Source organism: Eschrichtius robustus, chromosome 14 (assembly GCF_028021215.1).
Source record: "Eschrichtius robustus isolate mEscRob2 chromosome 14, mEscRob2.pri, whole genome shotgun sequence".
Lineage (NCBI taxonomy): Eukaryota > Metazoa > Chordata > Mammalia > Artiodactyla > Eschrichtiidae > Eschrichtius > Eschrichtius robustus.
Genome location: NC_090837.1, coordinates 21155523 through 21179380, shown reverse-complemented (window position 1 = coordinate 21179380; position 23858 = coordinate 21155523). Strand labels below are relative to the sequence as shown.

At 46.9% G+C, this 23858-nt stretch overlaps 1 protein-coding gene across 9 annotated transcripts in view; it reads right to left on the bottom strand.

Annotated features, from left to right (window-relative positions):
- The window catches only part of MORC2 (MORC family CW-type zinc finger 2), a 63141-nt gene that overhangs the window by 11572 nt on the left and 27711 nt on the right, over window positions 1-23858 (bottom strand). Inside the window, exons 12-28 of one of the 9 annotated variants that reach the window (XM_068562648.1) lie at window positions 23758-23843; window positions 22456-22596; window positions 22207-22361; window positions 21985-22113; window positions 21378-21483; window positions 20951-21083; window positions 19755-19829; window positions 19289-19669; window positions 18605-18736; window positions 18124-18178; window positions 17585-17726; window positions 17253-17480; window positions 17068-17161; window positions 13475-13663; window positions 13289-13351; window positions 11854-11967; window positions 6292-8920 (exon numbers count right to left, since the gene is read on the bottom strand). In XM_068562648.1, the coding sequence (XP_068418749.1) occupies window positions 11884-11967; window positions 13289-13351; window positions 13475-13663; window positions 17068-17161; window positions 17253-17480; window positions 17585-17726; window positions 18124-18178; window positions 18605-18736; window positions 19289-19669; window positions 19755-19829; window positions 20951-21083; window positions 21378-21483; window positions 21985-22113; window positions 22207-22361; window positions 22456-22596; window positions 23758-23843 (2193 nt within the window). In that variant the 3' untranslated portion in view covers window positions 6292-8920; window positions 11854-11883. Of the gene's footprint in view, window positions 1-6291; window positions 8921-10459; window positions 12225-13288; window positions 13382-13474; window positions 13664-17067; window positions 17162-17252; window positions 17481-17584; window positions 17727-18123; window positions 18179-18604; window positions 18737-19288; window positions 19670-19754; window positions 19830-20950; window positions 21084-21377; window positions 21484-21984; window positions 22114-22206; window positions 22362-22455; window positions 22597-23757; window positions 23844-23858 lie in introns of those variants that run through there. The other 8 variants (XR_011076200.1, XM_068562647.1, XM_068562649.1 and 5 more) reach the window with 8 other exon arrangements.

Here is a 23858-nt window from a genome sequence, read left to right as displayed (position 1 = left end):
TAACAGACACAATATAAAATAAGCATGTTTAATATATTACTAGAAACAGAACGGTGGCTTGAAAATGAGTAAAAAGCATTCAAAAATACTAAAGAACTTGCAGAAATTGAAAAAAATCACTAAAAACAATGAATAATTTTATAGCAGATTACACATGAAGAGAGTATTGGTGACATGGAAGTGAGATCTGTGGAAATTTTCCAGAAAGCAACACAGACACACAAAGAGGTGAGAAGTGTAAAAAAGAAATTAAGAGACATGGAGGATAAAGTGAGAAGATCCCACGTGTGTCTAATCAAAATGGAACAGAAGCAATCTTTGACGAGTTAATGACTAAAAAATTAACTTTTGAAAAGAAACACCAATATACAAAGTCAATTCCAACAAATCCTAATCAGGGTAAATAAAAAGACATCCACAGCTAAATACAATATAGTGAGATCGCAAGACCTTTAAAACAACAAAATTTTAAAAGGAGCCAAACTTGGGTGGGGGATACCTTGAAAGAGCATTGATTAGAGAGTTCACTGTCTTCTGACCACCAAAGAAAGTCAGAAGACAATGAAGCGATATCTCCAAAGTAGAAGAGAAAATGTTAGTGTTCCTAGTGAAAATATCTTTCAGGGACCAAAGGAAAATACATTAACAAAATGTCTTATTAAAACAACACTGGGACTTCCCTGGTGGTCCAATGGCTAAGACTCCATGCTCCCAATGCAGTGGGCCTGCGTTTGATCCCTGGGCAGGGATCTAGATCCCACATGCATGCCACAACTAAGAGTCCACAGGCCGCAACTAAGAGACCACATGCTGCAACCAAAAGATCCCACATGCCACAACGGAGATCCTGCACACGGCAACGAAGATCCCACGTGAAGCAACTAAGACCTGGCACGGCCAAACAAATAAATAAATATTAAAAAAAAAAATTAAATGGCTCATGGAGTTAGACTTTGATGAGTTAAGTATTGGACTGGCCAAAAAGTTCATTCGGATTTTTCCACAACATCTTACTGAAAAACCCAAACGAACTTTTTGGCCAACCCAATATTATGTAAAACATATAGAAGAATAGGAATACTAAATTTCCAAAACAGAGGAAAAACACTGTATGTGGGGGAGAAATTTTCAGTCAATCTAAAAGAAAGCAGGAAAGGAGAGGAAAAAGGAATGCAGATAAGCTGGAATAAAAATTAAAAAATAAGAAGATGGAAATAACCAATATATCAATAATTACACAAAATTTAAATAAGTTAAATGCTTTGGGTAAGAACAAAACATATCAAATAAAAACAAAATCCCACTATACGCTAGTTACAAGAAAACACCTAAGACATAAGTACACAGACAAGACAGACTTTGAGGCAAAAAATATTACTAGATGTCAACTTTCAGAAAATAAAAAAAGCAATCACTTCTTGGCCTTTTGGCTAAGATCAAGTGTAGAAAATTTAAAAAGCCACTTTATAATGATAAAAAGTAAAATTCATAGAGTTCTAAAACTCACAGGCACCTAGTAATATCTCAAAATAAAGTAAAATGGACACAATCAGAAGGAGAAATAGATAAATCCACAATCATAATGGAAGATGTTAACATCTCTCTCCCAGTAATGAGAGCTCAGACAGACCAAAAATATCAGCAAGGGTTCAAACAACACAATTAACACCTGGTAACAGGCACATACAGGGAATTACACATAACTGCAAAATACATATTTTTGAAATGCACACAGGACATTCATGAATATTAGCCACATACTTGGGCCGGTTGTCAAGCCTCAGCAAATTTCAAAGGATTGGCATACAGACCACATTCTCAGATCACAATGAAGACAGTTCAAAATCAGTAACGAAAAGGTAATTAGAAAAAGCAACCATGTTTGAACATTAAGAAATATGCTTTTAAAATAACTCATGGATCAAAGAAGAAATCAAAAATCAGAAAATACAATTAAAAATTAAAATATTATATACCTAAACTTATAGGACATAGATAAAGCTGTACTTAGAGGGAAATTTATAGCCTAAAAGCTCATGTTGTAAAAGAATAAAGGCTAAATAATGAGCTAAACATCCAATTTGAGTAGGAAAATGAACATGAGGATAAACCCAAAGGACACATAAGGAAATGAAGATCAGAAATTAATGAAAGCGAAAACAAACATAATAGAAAAAGGACCAAGAAAGCTGAGGTTGATTCTTAGAAAAACTAAAACTGACAAACTTTAATGATAAGGAAAATGGAAGGAGAAAATGGATGAACCCAAAAAACAATATTTGGAATGAAAAGAGGACATAGATAGAGATGCTACAGATATTTTAAGGGTATTGTGAATAACTCTGTAACAACATCTTTGAAAACTGAGATAAAATTCTAGAAAAATAAAACTTAAAACTGACTCAAAAATTAGAAAAACGTGAATAGTATTATAACCTTTTAAAAATTCAATCAGTTAAAAAATCTCCCCACACATATACACACAAAACTCCAGACACAGCTGACCAAGGACTAACCAACCTTACAGAAACTATCCCAAGAGGGATACTCCCCAACTCATTTCTTGAGGCTAGTATAACCTGGTCACCAAAACCTAACAAGGACAGTACAAGAAAGGAAAATCACAAAATAGTGTCACTCACATGCTGGTACAATTCAAAACAAAATATTAACAAATCTAGCAATACAGAAAAATTATAATCACTCCAGAAGTGCAAGGTTTAGCCTATGAAAAACTAACCAATGTAATTCACCATGTTAACAAATTAAAGGAGAACACTGAATGGTCATCTCAATGGATGCAGAAAACACTTGAGAAAAAATTCAACATGCATCAATGATATTTAAAAGGAAAAAAAACACTTAAAAATAGGAATAGAAAGAAACTTCCTTAATCTGATGAATGATATCTACCAAAGGGGAAAAAAGCTTTCTCTCTGAGATGGGGAACAAAAGGTACCCATTTTACCCTTTACATTCAACACTGTATTGGCAGTCCTAGCCAATGCAACAAGGCAAGAAAAATACATGAGGTATGAGAATTGGCAAAATTATCATTGCTCCCAGATGATGTATCATAGAAAATCCAAAAGAATCTAAAGATAAAATAGAATCATCAATATATAAAAATCAATTACATTTTTATTTACTAGCAACAAACTGTCAGGAAATAAAGTTTTAAAAAATATTATTTACAGTAGCATCAAAAATCATCAGATACCTAGGATACATAGGTACATACATAGTAACAAAGGTCATACAAGACTTCTGAAGGGAAAATCACAATACTTTCTTGAAAAACACTAAAGAAAGATCTAAATTAATGGAGAGTTATACCATCTTCATGGTTTGGAAGGCTTATAAAGATATCAATTCTTCTCAAACTGATGACATACAATCAATTCCAATGAAACCCCTATAGCTTTTCTCATGGAGCTTGATAAAATGATTCTAAAATTTATATGGAAATGCAAAGGACCAAGAATAGTCAAGACACTCTTGAAGCAGAAGAAGTGGCAAGACCAGCTCTACTAGACATCAAAACTTATTGTAAAACTATAATAAATAAATCAGTGTGGTACTGGCATAGAGAAACAACAAATGTAACTGAATAAAAATCCAGAAACAGATTCATACATATATGAACATTCGATATACAAGAGAGGTTGCGCTGTAGATTAATGAGAAAGGTAAGACTCTTCAATAAGGGGTGTAAGGACAATCAGGAAGAAGGAAGGAACTGGAGCTCTACCTCATACCATACACAAAAGGCAATTTCAGGTGGATTAAAGGTCTATATGTGAAAGACAAAACTATAAACACTTTAGAAGACAATACAAAACAGTATCTTCATGACCTCAGGATAGGGAAGGATTTCTTAAATAAGTTACAAAAAATGCAAACAGTAAAAGAAAAGACTGATAAATTAGTCTATATTAAAACTAAGAGGGACTTCCCTGGTGGCACAGTGGGTAAGACTCTGTGCTCTGGGGGCCCGGGTTCGATCCCTGCTCAGAGAACTAGATCCCACATGCATGCTGAAACTAAGAGTTCGCATGCCACAACTAAGGAGCCAGCGAGCCTCAACTAAGGAGCCCATGTGTCACAACTAAGGAGCCCACAAGCTGCAACTAAGGAGCTCACCTGCCACAACTAAGACCTCATTCAAGAAAATTAAAAAAAAAAAATTAAGAACGTCTCATCAAAAGACTATAAAAAGAGAGTTAAAAAAAAGTATGCCAAAGAGTGGAAGATTTTTGCAACACAGATAACTTATAAAGAACCTGTATCTAGAATATACAAAAATACAAATCAATAAAAAGAAGACAAAAGAATAGAAAAATGGGAAAAAGTCTTGAGCAAACACTTTATCAAAGAAGAAATTCAAATAGTCAATAGACATGAAAAGATGCTCAACCACATTAGACATCAGGTAAATGCAAATTAAACCATAATGAGATAACACTACACACCCTTCAGACTGGCAAAAAACAAATCAAGTCTAGCAATATCAAGTGTAGGTGAGGAAGTAGAGGAATGAAGCACTTAGTGCCAATGGGCATGTAAATTGATACAACTGCTTCTGAAAAGAATTTGGCATTATCTAGTAAAGTTGAAATGGGCATGGCCTATGATGCAGCAAGTCTCCAAGGATTATGCATGCAACAGGAGACATAAACATGAATGTCCACAGATGTACTGTAATAGCAAAAAGCTAGAAACAACCCAAATGCCAGTCATAGAGACATGGATTTTTAAAACTGTGGTATGTTCCATTGTAGGTGTAATTTGTTTTTATTACTGTATAATATTCAGCACTATGATACAGTAGTGAAGATGAATAAATTACAGCTACACTCAACAACATGTGTAAATTTCTGGAACATAATATTGAAAAGAAAACAAATTGCAGAATAGTAAATAAAATGTTATGTCCGGGACTTCCCGGTGGCACAGTGGTAACGAATCCGCCTGCCAAAGCAGGGGACACGGGTTGGAGCCCTGGTCCGGGAAAATCCCACATGCCGCGGAGCAACTAAGCCCGTGCGCCACAACTTCTGAACCTGTGCTCTAGAGCTCACGAGCCACAACTACGGAGCCCCCGCGTGCCACAATTATTGAAGCCTGCGTGCCTAGAGCCTGTGCGCCACAACAAAGACAAGCCATCGCCATGAGAAGCCCGCTCACTGCAACTAGAGAAAGCCCGTGTGCAACAACAAAGATGCAACGCAGCCAAAACTAAATAAATAAATGTATTTTTAAAAAAAAGTTATGTCCATTTAAGTTCAAAAACAGGCAAAACAAAGCAATTATTTAGAAATACAAGCCAACATGGTAAAAGTATAAGAAGAGCAAAGAAAAGATAAACACAGAATTCAGGTTTGTGGTTACCGCTGAGCAAGGAAGAAAGGGGAAAGGACCCAGGAGGGGCACACAGGGATTATAAAGTAATAACAATGTGTGTTTTCTTAAACCAGGTGATGGATGTACACTGCATATTCTTCTTACCTTATAAATATTTTATACAGTATTCTTTTGTAGCTGCTCAATGTCTAATAAGAATAATCGCTAAAACAGTAGCTTAAAGGAGAAAAACCCCATACAATTTTATCAATAGATGCTGAAAAGGCATTTGACAATGGGGGATGGGGATGGGGGCCTCACAACCCACATTTCATTCTGTGTAACTGGTGCCCCCTGGTGCTCAACTCAGACAAGATTGGCAGCCACGGCTTCGTCCCAGAAGCCCCAAGTTTAAAAAACAAGACAACAGCATCAACAAAAACAGAAAAAACTCTTTCCACACTTTAAAGACCAGTCACCAAAACCAAGACAATATTCTGCTCAACCCTAACATGTGGATTTCCATCCTCATCAGAAAAAAGACTGGATAATTAATTATTCAACACTGTTTCAGAGGTTCGGCAATTAGAACTGGCATACTGGCAAATTTGCACATTTTATCTAAAAATACAAGTTTATTTTGAAAACTACCAGAGTTTATAAGATAGAAAATAAATTATATTAAACAATTTGCTTTTCTATATATTAATAATCAGGAATAGAGATGGGGGGAAAATTCCATTCACAATAGTGACAAATACCATAAAACAGGAATAAAATGAGAACGTTACACAACCCATATGAAGAAATAAAATCTTATTGGAAGATCTAAAAGGAGTCAAACAAATGGAAAACCATTTCGTATCGTCTAGGGAGATTTAAAATCATAAAAATGTCAACTCTCCCATAACTTACATCTAAATTTAATGCAATTATAATTTAAATCCCAATGGAACTTGTTGCGGGGGCGGGCAGGGACGGGAGAGAACTGGATTACGTGATTTTAAATTTCATGAGAGAAGAAATTCTAAGAATAGCCTGGAAAACTATTTTAATAAGAAAAACAGCGAGGGAGAGGGATCCATCTAGATGCTAATGACGCCCCCAAAGCTAGTTTCAGCTAGGACCTCACCCCTCTCGTCGGAATCGCCTGTCCAGCTGGTAACAGGCTGTCTCCGTTGACATATGTAAGGGTCACCTCAAGCCCAACAGGTCCAAAACCAAATAGAATGAATATAAATAATGACCTAGGTGGTTCGTTTAATAAATGGGGGTGGCATAAGTGAATTTCCATCTGGAAAAACCAAAACCAAAGTCTGACTCCTGCCTAACCGCAGATACTAAAATATTTCCCACAGGGAGTGGAGGTTGACACAAAAAACTTTAATACAGTGCAACAAAATGCAGGAGAATGTTTGCGGGTGGGTAGAGGGGGAAGGACTTTCTTAAACATGATAGGAAACCCCAAAACCTTTCAAGAAACACCATAAACCAGGCCAAGGACAGACAAACCAGCAGAAAAGAAAGTTGTGAGCCGAGGTCGTGAAACCCAAGAGGCCTCAGGTCCCGAGAGTCAGCGAGCTGGACCTTCAGGGGAAATTACCTGGAAAGGGTATTTCAAAATGTAAAACATGCAGCTTCCTTCCCAGGTCCTCTGTCTTGCAGACGTAAAAGCACCACACCATCAAGGACATTTATACCAAAAAGTTTTCTGTAGTGACCACAAAAAGTTGGAAAACAACCGGGTAAAACGTTTCACCTGTGCCCGGGCTTAATACGCAGACTCCAGCGGAAAAAATTACCCATTTCTCTGCTTGGGGTCTGAGTCGGACACTGGATCCCCAAGGCCTTCCTTCCGCTGGCCCTAGTATGTGGGACCCTCGAGGCCTCCGCCCCCAAGCTGGGCCCTGGGCGGGCCTTGTACACCCGGATTCGCTCACGACGCCCTACTCTCACCCCGTCTGAGGCTCGGACGCCCGCCCACACGGGCTCGGGCACGTAGGCGGGCTCGCGACGTTCCCAGGGCGCATGCGCTGGGCACAGACGACGTGCCAGGCCGCTGCACCGCGCAGGCGCCATTGCGCGCCTGCCTTGAGGGTCTGGAGGAGGTTGGGATGGGCGACCTGGGAGAAGGCAGGCGCCCGGATGGGACTGAGCATTGGACACCCCCAAAGCCTCTGGAGAGAGATGGCCGAGGCCCGGGTCCTGGACGTGTCCTCTGGGCCAAGTGAGAGTTTGCAGCCAGTCCCCGGGCTTGTGCTGTGTTATGGTAGCTGATGATTTAGCGTGAGGAACTCAAAACTCTTCCTTCTGACAACTAGGGGTTCTCCTCGCATCGCAGCACCCCCAAACCCAGCTAGTGCCAGACTGGCTTAAATGGTGGGGAAATGGGGAGGGGAGTGAGAACCCAGAGCTTCAACAGAGTAAGAAGTGGGGAAGAAAGGACCGTAAATTCAAAGTTGTGGGTTAGAGCCGCCCACAGCTTCCTGAGAACTGCAGTTGCTCGGGCAGGAAGTGGCCCCAGAGAGTCCCATGGAAGCATCTCAGCAGAGTCCAGAGGGGACAAGAAAGGAGGGATGTGTCCGTCAGACCCTCCCCCTGTCCCTGGTCCAGGTTGGCCTCAGTGGCATGGGCTCCCCTATCTCCAGGCCCTGACTAGAAGCTGCTGAGAAAGCCCGAGCCCCGGGAAGTAGCAGGGGCAACCTGCTTTGCGGACCGAAGGCAGCTGGATGGAAGACCCGCCCTCCTCACCTCGGAATACTGAAGTGGGCCGACGGTTAGAAGGCCAGAAGGCCATAGGGTAACACCCCACGAGGGCCAATGGGTAGGCCGTGGAAGGCCTACAGGTAGCAGGTGGAGCCAGTGAATCTTGGAAGCAAAGATAAGGGGTCAGGGCAGCCAGGGCTTTGGGGCCCCATTCCAACCGTCGGTATGGGCCTCTGGATAAATTTCTGGTGGAGAACTACGACTTACTAAGCCAGAAAACCTCTACTGTCACCCAATGCCTTTATTTTAGAGGAGGAAAAGGGGACCCAGGATGGGCAGTGATTTGTCTGAGGCCTTGTGAGCTGAAAGAAGGAAATTTCTGCAGGATCCACCAGGGGTCCTAGTTGGGCCTGGCACATTCCAAGTTACTGCCATGAAAACTGCCAGACTAAAAAACAGGCTTGGCAACATTTGGTCTCATTGCTGAGTGGGATTGTCCCTCGCCAGGCCCTTCCTCTGTCCAGTCTGTGTCTTGCTCACTATGGAGAGGGTGCCCCCAGCAGTGCTGAGGACAGTTGGAGGCCTCAAACATGGCAGCAGAGAACGCATGTTCTTTTGTAGCTCTGCCTCCTGTGGCCAAGCTGGCTGTCCACCTGCTCAGGAACCAAGAGCAATGTGGCCGTTCCAAAGGAAGCCTCAGAGGTTCCATCTCCAGCAAAGGGCAGAATCCTCCAGTGGAATTTTGAGGATGTTTCAGGCATCTAGGCAACTGCCAACAGGTCCCTTACAGCCTGGCCCAGATGCAGGACAGCCTTACATCGGGGACGAGTAGCCAGTGGAGGCACGGCCCGCTCAGCCCAAATCTTGTGTTCTGTGTAAAAGGGAAAGAAGTTTGAGCTCTATCAGTCTTAACACGGATTGGTCTGTAGAGCTGTGGATGCTTGCCCAGGGCTGCTTGAACCACGGGTCTAAAAGACAGTCATGTCTTTCAAGGGGAACTGGACCTAACAAGAGGAGCCAAAAAGCAGTGCCACTCACACAGGAGGAACCAGAGAAGTTTCCCTCAGCCTATTAACCTATGCCTTCCTTTGGTAAACAATGTCAAACCCTTGTCCTGACGTAGTAATACAGTATTGATGTGGGGTTTGTAATGCTAAATCCATGGGACACTTAGGGGCTGAGGGGTGATATAAGGTGAACATTTCCCTGAGGACTTGCCCCTTGTTTTTCATCTGATTTACAAAGTCCCTACCCCAAGACTCAGAACTACAGCTGTGTCCCAGAGAGAAACACAACCGGCCAACAAAGATGTTCTATCTCACGTAAATTAACTCAAACGAACTCAAAAATCCGTCACTTTTCACCTTTCAGATTAGTAAACAGTTCAGATGGAACAGACTACAGACAGGCAAGTGGGGGTGAGGGGCAAGGTAAATACTGTTGGTGGGAGTTGAAATTGGGAAGTCTTTTCTGGAATGTATCTTAGAATTTTTAATGCATCCACCGTCCGACAGCCATTTCTCCCTTTGGAACTTAACCCTGTATAAACCCAGATCTGAGTTAACGATTAAGTACACATGTATACACACACACACACTCATCACAGCACTTTTCGTAAACCTTAAAAACCAAAATCTCTATAAATGGGACCACTAAATGACAGTACATCCAAGACGATGAAATGCTATGTGGTTGTTCAGAAGAATAAAGTAGATCCATGTGAGCTCTTCAGAAACAAGTCCCAAGATCTACTAAGTGAGAAACAGGCAGAAACAGAACAGTAGATGTGTAGTTGTGTGCTCAGGACGGATACTCTTTCCAGGGAGAATGAGCATTGGGGGGCGGGGGGGTGGGGAGGAGGGAGCCTTGCTTTTCATGGTCCAGTCTTTCGTACTGTTTGAATTTTTACCATGTGCATGTGTCACTTGAAAAAAAAACAAAAAGCACCAAAGTCCCCATCCCTCCCACTCCTTAAAAACAAGGGTCGCTGCACTCATTCACCTTCTTGCCGCCTTGAACTCAGGACCTTCCTGCCACAGACCCGCCAGACCATCTTCTTCTCCCAAGTTTTAGACAATTCCAAGCAGGTTAGTTATCCAGGACAAGGAAGGGGGAGGAACCCCTGCATCTTATCTTCCCACCCAGAATGGAAGGAGCTCTGCCTAGAAGCAGGCTGCATTCAGCACCGCTGTGGTTGGATTTAAACAGCAAAGTGGGAACGCCCAGAAGTTGAAACTAAAATGTTTAAGAAATTCAGTATTTCAGTTTCTATGGGTGTCCAGGAGGGTGAAGACATAAGACAAGATGGTGGAGATGAGGAAGAATCTGAAGACAGTTTAAAGCCACAGTGGTGGAAAGAATGAAGAGGAGGAAGGTGCTGGCTTTTACTAAGAGAAGAAAACAGACTGAGTTCAGGAGTCTCACCAGTGAAAGTTTATAGTATTGCATTTTGATTACAGGTATGTAAATAAAAAACTTCAGTATTACCCTCTGGTAAAAATGCAGAACCAGCTTGCACTTAGATTAAAACAGCAGGTTTGGGGACAAAAATGGACCGTATGCTGCCTGTGATGAAGAGAGCGAGCTGGACAGGAGAGGAACCACCAGCTCAAGAAGCCCTAAGACTCTTAGCGAATCTTCCAGAGGAAGAGGTCAGGGCCTCTCTGACTGGTATTTCCCCCAAAGAGCCCTTGCCCAGGGATGTGGTTTGGAGAAGTCCCAAACCCACAAGTCACAGGTGCTTCTGGCCACGTGCACAAGTGGGTAAAGACCTCCGATTCCCATGGGGCCTGCCTCCCTCGCCAGCGCTTCCCAGCCTACTGGAGTCTTCACGGGGCAGCACGTGGCCACTGCTGACCAGAGGTGGGTAGATGCTGGAAACACACCGAGAGGTCTGAATCGCAGACCAGTGGCACAAGACCATAGTTCTTGTGCCTTCAGAAAACCCAAAGTCCCCAAATAAAGGGGGAAGAAGAGAGTCGGGAGAAATCAAACCAGAATTTTTCCAATGGCCCTTAAAGAGAAAATTCAGCAACTCTTGCCTTTGTCTTTGACCCTGAGAAGTTGAGAGACACAGCTGTTATGAGGCTGTGACCAGGCGGGAAGGAAGGCATGGTGTGCTTCCTACAGAGCCACCTCTGGAGTCCCTGTGGCTCAGTGACCCCCTCCTCCCATCTGCCCCAAAGCAGGGACCTTGACTGGGCCTGGTGGGGCCAGACAGGGGGGACGCAGTAAGAGAAAAAGCAGTGCCAGGCTCTCCAGATGGCCGGGACCATTGAGGAAGATGCGCTCCCTAGGACCCTGCCACACCCACAGACGAGGCTGCCACCAACCAGCACAGGGGCTCCTTCACACACATGGTCCTTTCCTAAAGGGAATCCTTTGGAATTCAAACATTCAGTGTGTTACCCAGGTCAGCAGTCTGACCAGAGTCGGATCTGTCCACACCACAACCTGGACTCAAGTGTTTGAGGCAGGAAACCTCACTGTCCACTGTGAGTTCTCCAGCAGGGAGAACTTAGGTGGTGAATGGGGAAGTTGAACAGGAGGATCTTTCTTCCCCAAGCTGTCTGGACGGTGCCACAGCCAATACCGACCACTTGGGCCTCCACTCACATCCCCGACCTGAGGCAGGAGCCACGAGACAGGGAGCTGCTCAGCGCTGAGCCTCCTCCTGACCGTGGCCCTGTGGGGATCCCCTGGATTGGAGCTCCTGGGGGAGCACTAGCCTGGGGGGCCCTGTCCCTCCCCCAGCCCTACCCCTGGAGCCTCCCCAACTTCCAAACGGCACTGGATTCACCACACCTTGAGGAGCCAGGAGCCAAGAGAAGCAGCTCAGACTTGGCGTCCTGCTTCTGTTCTCTGCGCAAGAGTCACCAAAAGAATGTATGGTCTCACAGCAGGCAGAGCATCTTGTTTCTTTTAAAAAATAAATATTTATAAACTTAGAGAGGACGATTCAAAGAATCAGAGTCTCTTTCCCTCCAAAAGCACAAATATCCCATGTGAGTCAAACCAAGGTTAAGTCCATCAACCCATAAATGAAACTCCACCCCCAGGAGCTCTGCCTTGAGGGGCAGGGGAGCTGATCTCTGGCTCCAGGACTCTTAGTCCCCCTTGGTGATCAGGTCCTCGATGTAGGCATCCAGCTCGTCATCTGTGTTAATGTCTATGTCCTGGAACAGAGCAGGGCAGGGTCAGCCGGGGTCCACAAGGTGGTGGGGGGCCCGCCTCCCCCCCCTTCTTGCAGCCCGTGCCCCTTCCTCTCGCCCCTCCACCCTGGCTGTCAGGCCTGTCCCTTCTTGATCATCCGCCCCCTCCCTCCTCGGTGCACAGATGACGCCCAGATTTCTTGCTCCTGCCCTGCCTCTACCCCAAGTTCCCAGCTTGCCTTAGCCATGCTGCAGGCTTCTCAGACTCAAAACATCCAACAGCTCAACGGCACCACCCACCCCGAGTTGCTCCATCTTGGTACAGGCCACCACCGCCTGCCCTCCACCCAGGGGCTCAGACAAACCAGAACCATCACCCTTGTTTCCTCCCCTTCCCTCAAAGACATTACAACAAATCTGCCCACTTCTCTCCCTCCTCACTGTCACCATCCAAGGTTCAGGCTGCCAGAATCTCTCACCCAGACAACTGTGGGAACCTCCTCACTGGAGTCCCGGATTCTAACCTCCGCCCCCTCCAGGCCCTCCTACAACCAACCAGAGTAAATGTCTTAGATTGCAAACGTCTTAGTGCCACACCCTCCAAGGACTTCCCACCTGGTACAGGGCCTTAGGCCTCGGGCCCCGCTCTTCCCTCTCCCCAGAGCTCTCACATCCCACTCCTGCGTGACTGGGTTCTGCCCTCAGCTCAAGTACCTCCTCAGAGAGGCTTCGCCTGAACACCCTAGTAAAGTGGCATCCCTGTTTTCTGTCTCTCTCGTATTTACTTCACAGCACTTCCCGCCAACAGTAGTTCTGTCTCCTCCACTTGTTGGGCTATGAGAGCAGGACCCCTATCTTGCCTGTCTGCTTCACCAAGGGTCCACAGGACAGGCACAGAGCAGTTGTCCTCAATGTTTACTGCCTGGATAAAGGGCTGAGACCCTACAGGGCGCTCCCTGCTTCTGGGCTACCTAATCCCATCTGGGCGTCATCTGGAAAAGTGAGAATGTCTTTCTGTTTTATGACTTGGAGGTTTCTCAAACCAGGTTGTATATCAGAATGTCTAAACAAGGGCAAAAGTCTGATACCGTGGGTCTGGCTGGGATGAGGCCCAGGCAGCCGCACCACCTCCAGCCCTCCTGGTCAGGATGCTGTGCAGCCAGGGGTGGAACCACAGATTCCTGTGAGTGGGGAGAAGGGAGCAGGAGGTGCCCAAGCCCCCCCTCCCTGAGACACCAGGTGGTCCGCTACAATGAGAGGGCTGCCTGGCTCACCTCCTGCACCTTTTGCAGGAGCGCCACGATGTTGGTCCTCAGCTTCTGCAGCTTCTCCTCTGTCTCGCGGAGCTTTCTCTCGGAGGTACGCAGGCTCTCCTCGGAAGCCTTGGCCCGCGAGTCGGCGCGGCTCTGGTAGGAATGGCACAGGTTCTGGAGCCCCACTTCATACTGCTTGAAGTACTCTTTCTGTTGGGAGAGGAGCTGGAGGGTGAGTACATGAGCTCACGAGGGTCCCCAGTGCCCTTCTAGATGGGCACTGGTGTCCCCAACTGGCTCAGCACGAGGAAGCTCAGTCTTGAAGGGATGCCGGACCCAGAAGCAAGTGATCTCTCTAGCTCCAGAGAAGAAAGACCTCGACATCCACCTCACAGGGCTGCCACGAGGATGAAGACGGGATCACACATGAAGCACGTACCTAAGTGCTCTGGCAGACTGCCAGCCGTGAGTAAATGTGAGGGATGATTCTCACCATTCACCTTTCTAAGTGCACAACAGGACTTTGAGCAAACCACTTCCAAGTCACAACCAACAATGTCAAGATCAAAAGTTCTCTTCCACAAGTATTTATCAAGCACCTATCAACAACAGATTCCTCCAGGTTTGTGTAGTATGTTTATACAGCATCAGAGCTTTTCACCATCTTCCCTGAGTACCTGAAACTTCCCGGGGGTGGGGCAGTAATGTTAACTAGCACTTTCTCTAGACATGGGGCTTTATCAAACTTTTAGAAAGTAGCAGAACACTTGTTTCAAATGAAAGTTACATGGAATCTCAGTATAAAAAACAATTTGGGTAATAACTCTTTATGTTTAATTTCAAAGTTATAACATTATGATTTACTCATAAATCACCAACGTGAATGATGAGGCCATTCTGATGAACACAAACCCATGACCAGCAGGTCCTGGCTGACAACTGCAGTCTCGCCAACTCTAGCATTTATTTACTTCTGTGAAGATGTATGAACTACCTAGCACTGAACAGCTAAAAACTGCTGTTTTTAAAACGTGTTAGAACTATTTAATTGTTTACAATCTAGAATACTATCCCAGTAAATCAAGATGGCAACAGAAACTTCAAATTCTGCACAAAAAATAATTATCACTTGGCAGCGCAAAAATAAATGTTCAAGCAGGTGCCAAAAGTATTAAAATGTAATACACAATGTCTTAAGCCTAACTATGATTTGTATTCATTTTAATTTTTTTTCCATTAAAGATTCACATGCAGTTATGTTACTTTTAAAGTATATATATATATATATATATATATATATATATATATATATATATATATACACATATATTTGAATCTAGTATTTGCACGACCCCTGACGGTCTGGAACTCCTAGTCCAGCATGATGAGCAAAAGGACGGTCATTTACAAACTGACAAGGATACAATGAACATTAGACTCTTGTTGTGTCCCTAACGTTAAAAAAATTAAAGTTTGAGTTATTTTACGCATTTCACTCAGGTGGCTATTAAATTGATGCATTAGTGGTACACCTCCCTTTACAAGCATAAGCCAACAGACTATTTTAGGCTCAGATGCTCCTATTGACTATGCTTTGGTCTGAGCGGTCAGGCCCACTGCAGAGATCCCACTGCACCCAGGCTTTGCTCTGAATTTGGCAACACCTTTAAGCCAAAAGCAACGAACATGCCAGGCCGACCTAGCTGGCCTATCAGCTGTTTGTTCCTGGGATCTGCAGAGGATGCCTGCAGCCTGAACAAGGGTAAGCGTTGAGGTGTAGCAGCTTTCTGTGAAGCCACCATGAGTTCTGCACCTTCTAGCTTCCCCAGCGTGCAGTGCCCCCTCATCTCGCAAGGGAGCAAGACCCTTGTCCTAACAAGTTGTTCTGGGTTCAAATCTGGGCTCTATTAAGACAAACTGTTCACCTCTCTGCCCCTGAGTTTCTTCAGCTCCTAGCCTCATTTCCCTTTTTTAAAGTAGAATGAAGACAAAACTCCATGTTTTCCTCTCTGGCAAACTTTATCAAGCACACAGCTGCCCCACGAGGGCCTGCCATCTTAAACATATTAACCCTGCAGTTTCAATTCCAGTTGTCCTCTCCAGAAACTCCTCCCTAGAAAACTTAAGTTATTCCTACAGCAGAAACATCCTCTTGATGTGGATGACTCCCAATCCCCATCTCCAGCCCTGGCCTTCCCGCCCCTCCCAAGTGCCAGCCCCAATCTCCAGTGTCCTGTCCACTGGACATCACCAGAAATGAAGTGCTGGTACTTCCAGCCCAAGTCAAATCACAACTCATCTTCCTCACCCTCACCCTGTTTCTCTCCCAGTTAACAGCTTTGTCATCAACCTCCAATTCCCACAGGCCTGAGAGACAGGGAAGCACGTGACCTCTGCCTCCTCTCCATCATCTGCCTTCAGTCAAAGAAGGACCCCTGACACGGCCCCTTCACCTGTCAGAGCTCCCATCCCCACTCCCTAACCTATCACCATTAGACCAGCTTCCCTGTCCCTGCGTCTCCCATCCACCCTCCTACCCAGAACCAGAGTTACCCTCTTAGGGGCAGGGTCAGCAGACTACTCACTGCCTGTGACCAAATCAGCCTGCCACCTGTTTTTGTAAACAAAGCATTACTAGACCTCGGCCACATCCACTCCTTTGCATATGGTCTTATGGCAGCTTCCACACTGTAACGGCAGAGCTGAATAGTTGCCACAGAGACCTTACAGCCCATAAAGCTGAAAATATTTGCTAACTGGCCTCTACAGAAAAAGCCTCTTGACCCCTACACCCCGGACATGGTTCAAGTCGACAATTCCATCCACTCAAACCTTTAGCTGGGCCTCCATTTCATACAAAGTTTAAGCCACTGCACCTCAGAGGGGTGCCCCCGATGCCTCCTATCCTGGCTCTGAGGGCCCTTCTCCCTGAGTGCTCACCACAGAGACTGCTGCCCTGGCCCCCACCTGCCCTTGCTTCCCTGAGCCTTTGTTCACAACACAGTCCCTCTGCCTCAAACACTTCCCGTCACTTCTACAAACAGTCGCCCAAACCCACGTTTTCTTTAGCCCTGGTCGCTCTCTCCCCCTCCCAGAGGCTGCCCCAGCCCTCCCACCCACCTTGCAGAGCACTTACTGCTCTCAGCCTCATGTCTAGGTACCTGCTAAAAATTCAGTCTCTACTGACCCTTAAGCCACTTGGAGGCTCCAGCACTGAGGCACTGCATCTGCATTTGCTAAATAAGATCCCATGCTTATCTCCACACACCACGAGCTTCCCTATACCTCCCAGAGTCACGTTTTCGGCACTTTGAACCTAAGCTCTTTACTGTTTCCTGCCTTGGCAGAGGAAAAGGGACGTACTCCACACAAGTCACACCGGGCCTGTCCCTAAGCGAGGATTCCACTCCACCCCAGCACCTCACCAGCTGCACACCAGTTATCCAGCTGAGCAGCTTCTTTTTCCACAATGTAAAGTCCCCTCTTCCCTTCCCTCAACAGATGAAAGGGAAGCTGGCCAAGCGGGGAAGGGGGCACACAGCTGAGAGCTGACAATCACAACAAGCACTAAGGGGGGCGTGCACAGTCAAAAACCAAAGGCTGGGCAGACTCACCAGAGGAAACGATATTAGCTCATCTGAATTCATAGCACTCAGCTCCTTCTTAGAGATGGGGAAACTCGGAGGCAGGAAGTACCGTAAACAATTCCTAAACAAGAAAGAAGGTGGAGACTGGAAATCAGAATGGCACAGAGCTAGTGGAGAACCAGCGCTGACCCCGGAGCAGGACGACAACGCACCGAAGGATCTGGACGAGGAGGTCAATGGTCTCATGGTTGGTGCTCGGGGCGGTGGTGTCGGGCTCAATGCGAACGCAGTCCGAGGTGGAGGGTTCGGCCATGGCTACAGCCTGCTGAGCCACCGCCGCCTCCTCCTCCTCCTCCCCGCCCTCCTGCTGCGTGTCCGGGCTCTGATACTCCGGGGAAGGGGGCTTCATCAACCGCACATCCTCACTGCCTTTCTCCACCCTAGGGAGGACCCAGTGTTTGTGTCACATGTGTCCCAGCCTCCCAGGATGGGCTGCCTGCCCCTGCCCAACTCTGTCAACCCAGCCTCCTAGAAGGGGCATTACCAGCGGTCTCTTGGTGTCGTGTCCGTGGGCACATAGTCAAATTTCACCTTCCACCGCACCACGTTCTTGCCCAACTCCACGGCTGTGACACGGCCTGTGTACCACTCCCTGTTCACACGCACCTCCACGTGCAGCCCTTTATCTGAGAGTGGGGATGGAGTTAGAAAACTAGACTAGAGCCCCCCACCCAGCCAGGGCCACCGCGAGAAAGGTCATCCCAGGTTCACAGGGACAAGAACCCCTAGGAGCTTGACGCCACCATGCCAGGGACATGGAGCCCAGCCACCCTGGTCTCCCTCCCCATCTGTCATGAGGGTGCCACAGAGCAGCATGATAACTGCCAGAGGTGAACACCAAGGAACTGATGCTAAAAATAAACACGAGGGCGTGCCAGCCTCAGCATTCTTCTCGGAATTAGACCATTGTTGCTTGAGAGCCTGGAGCCAGGAAAGCCTCCGTAAGCCTTCGGAATACGGTGCTGCTGGCAAGGGGCCCCCTTCCCACTTCCCCACAGGCTCTGGGCACCTCCCTGAACTCACCTTTCTGAGCGCTCTTGAGGTCAGCTGGGTCCTCTTCCCCAGCACTGTCTGAGAGCTGCAAGAACAGAGTCTGTGAGAGGCACCGCCAGTGCCCCTGAAGAACAGACTGTCCGCCCAGGGTCATAAGCCATCACCTCATGTCGTCTCGTGTGGCCGTTTAAATCCCCAGGCCTCACTGAGAGTCACTCTTGCAACCATTATCTCAGTATCTACACACCTGCCTCCAAAAACTTCAGTAAACAAGAGAGTAGGCATAGGGGCAGAATGTCACAGACACGGAAGCAGATCTGCATCGGTGTCACCTCAAGCCTGTGAGTAGAGCCACAAGCCAGTCTCACTCAAGATCCTACCAGGCACCGTGTTTCTAGTCGTCTGTGTGACCAAGTGTCCTTCAGAGATGGACTAGGCTTCTGAAAGGCTCGTGTCACAGACTGCAGGTGGCGGATGGAGACCCTGGGGAGGGAGAATGCTGAGAACCTACCTCATTCAAGTCCTTTTTTTCCTCCTTCACGGCAAACTTGCCCCGCTTGGACCTCTCTTTCCTCCTCTCAGCTTCTTCCTCGGCTTCTTCCTCATCAGAGACCCCAAGACTCCGCTTCCGACCAGGAACGGCCTACAGCAAGAGGAGTGGGAACATGAGGGACCCTGGCAGCCCCTCAGGTGCTGGAAGATCCCATCTGGCCTAAAGGAGCCATTCAGAGAGGGGTCTGTGGGTCTCAGTCCCCGCCAGGGCTGGGCTCCCAACAGTACTAGGGACACAGCAACCCCCGGCCTCTACGCCCACGAGGACCTTTGCTCAAAGCTGTCACAGGGGAGCCTCTCAGTTCACTCCCCACTGAGCCACGCCAACCACTGCTGTAGCCCACCAAGGCTGTCACCAGGCTGCAACCTCTGCCCACCACGTGAGAAGCCAGTGAAGGCGACTCAAGTCTGTGCAGGACCAAACCTTGGAGGGGGCACCAAAGAGCTCCCTGGACAGGGAACCAGCAAGCTCTGTGCCCCCCACGAGTGCCTTCAGCTATCAGACTCCTCCTCTGCAGGGGCAGCATGGAAGGCTGATCTCCACTGAGGCTTCTCCACCCCCCACCGCCCCCCATGCAGTCAACACTGCCCCCTCCATTCCTACACCACTGTAGGCACGGCTGGAGAAGGAGGAGCATCTCACCAGGGAGAGTTTACTGGGCGGCTCCGGCTTCTTGACCACTGGAGTCTTGATGGCTCGGGGGGCGGGGACCTCCCGAGGGCTCTTGGAGTTGGGCAGCAGAGATGGTGACGGTGGCTGCACGGGAGGGGCGGGCCGGGACGCAGTCTTGACTGGAGTGTTGGCAGGCTTTCGGGGCACCTCAGGAGGCTGGAGCAGCCTGGAAGTACTGGCCTCCTCCCGCGCTGTCGGGGCAGGAGGCTTTGGGACGCTGCCAATGACAGGAGCCTTCCGGGGCTGGCTGGCTGGTCTGGGAGCCTGCAGGGAAGGGGGTCTGCTCGGGGCATTCTTGATCACAGCAGGTAAAGGAGGTGACCGAGGACGCTGAGGTCTACGTGCAGGTTCCTGAAAGAGGCCCAGAGAGAGTGACAACATGGATCTCAGCACGAGACACCTGAGGAAAAGCCCCGCCCCTATCCCTGGGCTTTACCTCAGTGGAAGGTCTGGTGGTCACTTCCAAGGGCAATTTCTTCAGGTCAGCTTGGGAGCGGATGGGTGTGGTTTTCTGCAGGGTAAACATGATGAGGAGGTCGTTTGCGTATCTAGTACATTCAAGCAAACTCTTTTTGGAGCCCCACTGTCTGGGACATTGGGCAAATAAAAAAGAACACCTGGGCCACAGTCCTACTATTACAAGCCTCCCATTCTCACTGAGAAGACAAAAATTCACAGACACTCAACTACCAGCAAATTACAGGATTCCATATGATTAATCCAGCAATTGAGAGACTGGGGAAAAGTGTCAGTGGACTAAATTCCTATTAAAACAAGCCAAAGAGGTTGGAGATCCCTAAAGGCCAAAGCTGGAAAGGACAGGTGGGATTTGGCAGACAGGGAGGTATGCACACAATGAGAGCATCTGCCTGTGCAGAAGTCAGATAGGGAAAGGCTTTTGCAATAAATACGATAAACGGTCGATACCACACATATATCTAAAAAAACATGACTAGTCAATTAAGGAAAAAATTTAAAACAACAGTAATATAAGAGAACAATAAGCAGTTCTAAAAGAAACACACGAAAAAATTGTTCAATTTTAGAAATATGAAATTCAAATTTAAGATGTGTATCTTCGCTTATCAAATTTGGAAAAACATTTAAAAATAAATGCACTGCTGGTAAAAAACAAAACATAATACATCTTCTGGAGAATAATTTGAAAATAGTTATTTAAAGCAAACATAGAATTTTTAAAATCCTTTTACTCTTTCAAATTCACTTCTGGAAAACTATCCCAAGAAAATAATTACGCACTAATAAAAAAAAGTATGTGTGTGTGATATGACACAAGTAAGTTGTGATCTCTATTTCTAATAAAAAATATATGTATTTATGTGTGTGTAGAGGTCATAAAAAGTTGGAAGGCTATGCAGTTAATGGTGGTTACCTCTAAGACAGGATATGTACTTTCTGGAGTTTCACAACATTCTAAATGAATCGGACCTCTTTGTAATATATAAACAAAATTGTTTTTTTTTAAAGAATGATCAAGGCATACTGGAGAACCAGTGTGCCTGGAGGTTGGGGTTGGGAAGCTTGGGCAGCACTCATGGGTGACAGAAGGGTGAAACTGAGCCTGAGGGAACAGAGGAGCCACTGAGGGGTCCTGCCCATGTGCCCACACACCTGCAGGGCCTCCAGCTTCTCCTGCTGCTGGCGAATTTTCTCTGTCAGTTGCTTCTGCTTCTCTTCCTGTGTCTTCAGATCCTTTCTGAACGTCCCCAGGGGAACCTTCTGCTTCTGTTCAGAAGCCTCACACCTGTAGAGAGAAACTGCTAGGAAGGGTGTGGCAAGATAGCTCCAGGTAGGGCAGGGTCCTTCCTCCTCAGCCAACCCATGCTCTCTCTCACCAGAGCAACCTCAGACTTCCCAAATACACAGAATTAATACTCATTGCAGGACACACTTCTATTATTTCCAGGCACTTATTATACACAGCAAGACAGAGATGTAAGGATATGAGCACTGACCTCAAGAAGCATAGTGGAAGAGTGGAAAAAGCACGGGGGGAGGTGGGGATGCCCACAAACTCCTTGTTAGAAAAAGTGCTCACCGGTCCTGCTCAGGATCAGGGTTCATGGAGCAAACCCAGGTGTCAGGGTAATCTTTTTCCACAGAACTCAGCTGGAAGGGGAGGGTCCGCCACTTCAGACACAAATCTGTGACACAGAACATACCCCCACAAAACATCAGCCATGCCCGCCAACAATAACCAGGCTCCTCCCAGCCAGGCCCAAGGCAGAGATGCCCCCGACTTTCCATGCAAAGATCCTCAGTCTGGCTCCAACTCTGCCTTCGTTACAGAACAGTCACTCTTCTCAGGGACAGTGATTCCAGCAAGGATGGAAACATTATACCACAGACCCTCAGCAGCCCCAACCCCTCTCCCTCCTCCAGCAGAATCCTGCCTCAGTCATCACTCACACTTCTACCGATGTGGTACCAAACCTTGTGAGACCCGGCAGGGTAGACGACCTCCTGCCTCATTTAGAAGGGACAGGTGGGCACAGCACAGCCCCAAGACTGAGCTCCCAGGGCCATCACCAAACAGACTCGTATCCCTAGTGGGACATACATCCCTGAATGTCACTGAAGTCAGGAGGCCAGCATGGCAACTATGATGGAAAGGAGTCAGGAGGAGGTGCCGACCCACAACTCACCACACTGGATGGTGGTTGGGATTTCCATAGCTCTCCGCCGTTTGTAACGCAGCTCACTGGATGGAGGCTGGTTCCAGTTGGCAGAGAGGTAGCCGAACTCATCCCAGAACTTGATGATTCCCCGCTGGGCTGGAAGACAAGCACCCACACATCGCGTGAGGAGTCAGCCCCCTGAGGCAGCGAGAGGATCTCAAGGCTGGAGGTGAAGCGAAAGGGCATTACCAATGGCGATGTCCTTCCAGTACTGCGCCAGGTGCTCCCCCATCGCCCGCAGCAGGTGCCGGTACTCCTTGGCATCAGCAAAGTCCTGCTTGTTGTGTGTAGGCTCCAGGACCAGGTAGGGCACATCTACAACCCCAACGACCCCGCCACATGCCCTGCAGGAGGAGGCAGACACGGCTCTGTCACCCCACTGACCAAATCTCTCCCGCCAACCATCCTGGGCTGAAGCTCTCCTCAGGCAGCACTCACATGCCCCCTTCCAGCTGTGGGCCCACTTTCTCATACATCTTGATCAGGCGGCTACAGTTGTAGATGAACATGCCGTCCAGGTCCCGGTGTTCGATGTTGACCCCAAAAACAAAGTTCAGTTCCTTGGGTTCTTTAAGCGCTCTGAGAAGACAAAAGATAAATTCAAGCAGATCAACCCATTAACACACAAACACCATGGTGTTTAAGATGCATTAAGCTTAAGCTGAAACTTGAGACACTTAAGTTTTGCCTTTGCATTCAATATGCAACCTGTAGACTTGACAGGGACACTCACTGTGCAGTCACTCTAAGCTCCCTAATTAAAAGCATGACTTTAGCTTTTGGCATCAAACAGGGATGTATTTAAGTATGAATGGGATTCTGTGAAGCTGTTGCAAATCTCTGCAAAGATGCTTATTTAGTGGAATAAACACAAGGTCATCTGCATAACCATTCCACTAATGTGACAGTAATTAATTTTAAAAAGACAAAAATTCACAAGAACAATAAACATGTGAGAGAAGAAACGATCATGGGATAAACGTCAACAAAATCGTGGAAACTGAAAAGCATATGGATGATCAGTGGACAGACTCACGGCGCAGATACCCGAAACCTAGGCCTGTGGTGAGGAGGCCAAGAAGTAAGCAGGGACTCAGGCCCAGAGCCTGCAGAGGCTCCAGACGTGGAGGGGGACACGGAGATCATGTAATGAGCCAGGACAAATGTCCAGTCTAGATAAAAAGGAACAAACTCAATCTATAGCATTATTCCACACTTGTAACCAGGGATACAAAATTAAGAGTACATATCACCAGGTGGGAGAAGTATAAGGGAGTTCACAACTTACTTCTTAAACATTCTGTATTTTACAAGTTGTATACAACGAGCATTTTATACATCCTTTAAATGAAAAGAAAAAAAAAGGAAAAGGGAAAGGAAGAGGGAAAGGATGGGCAAGGTGGGGAGAGAATGGAGGAAAGAGAAAAGGGGACAAAGGAAGGGAGGGAGGGGGGAGGGAAGGTGAGAGAGCTGCCAGTGAGGATAGGCTGGTATTCAACTCAAGGTGCTGGCTCTGCCCACCTTGTCCTGGCTCAGGGGAGAACTGAGCTGGGGAACCTCTCCTGCGGTGGCCATGTGACAAACATCTGGGAATCACAACATTAATGGCTTTCTCAAAGCAATCTGCATGTGACAGAATGGCAACCTTGTGGGGTGGAGAGGGATTCCTCAAGCTCTTTGTCAATAATCCATACAAAAGCTACATAATTTTAAAAGACCCAAGGCCAGCTGGGCACTCACCGCTGCTTGGCCTCCTTGATGCGCTTCTTGACATCAGCTTCTCTGCGAAGGGTAATGGCCATGTTCTGGACCTGTCGCAACATCACCTGGAAACACACGCC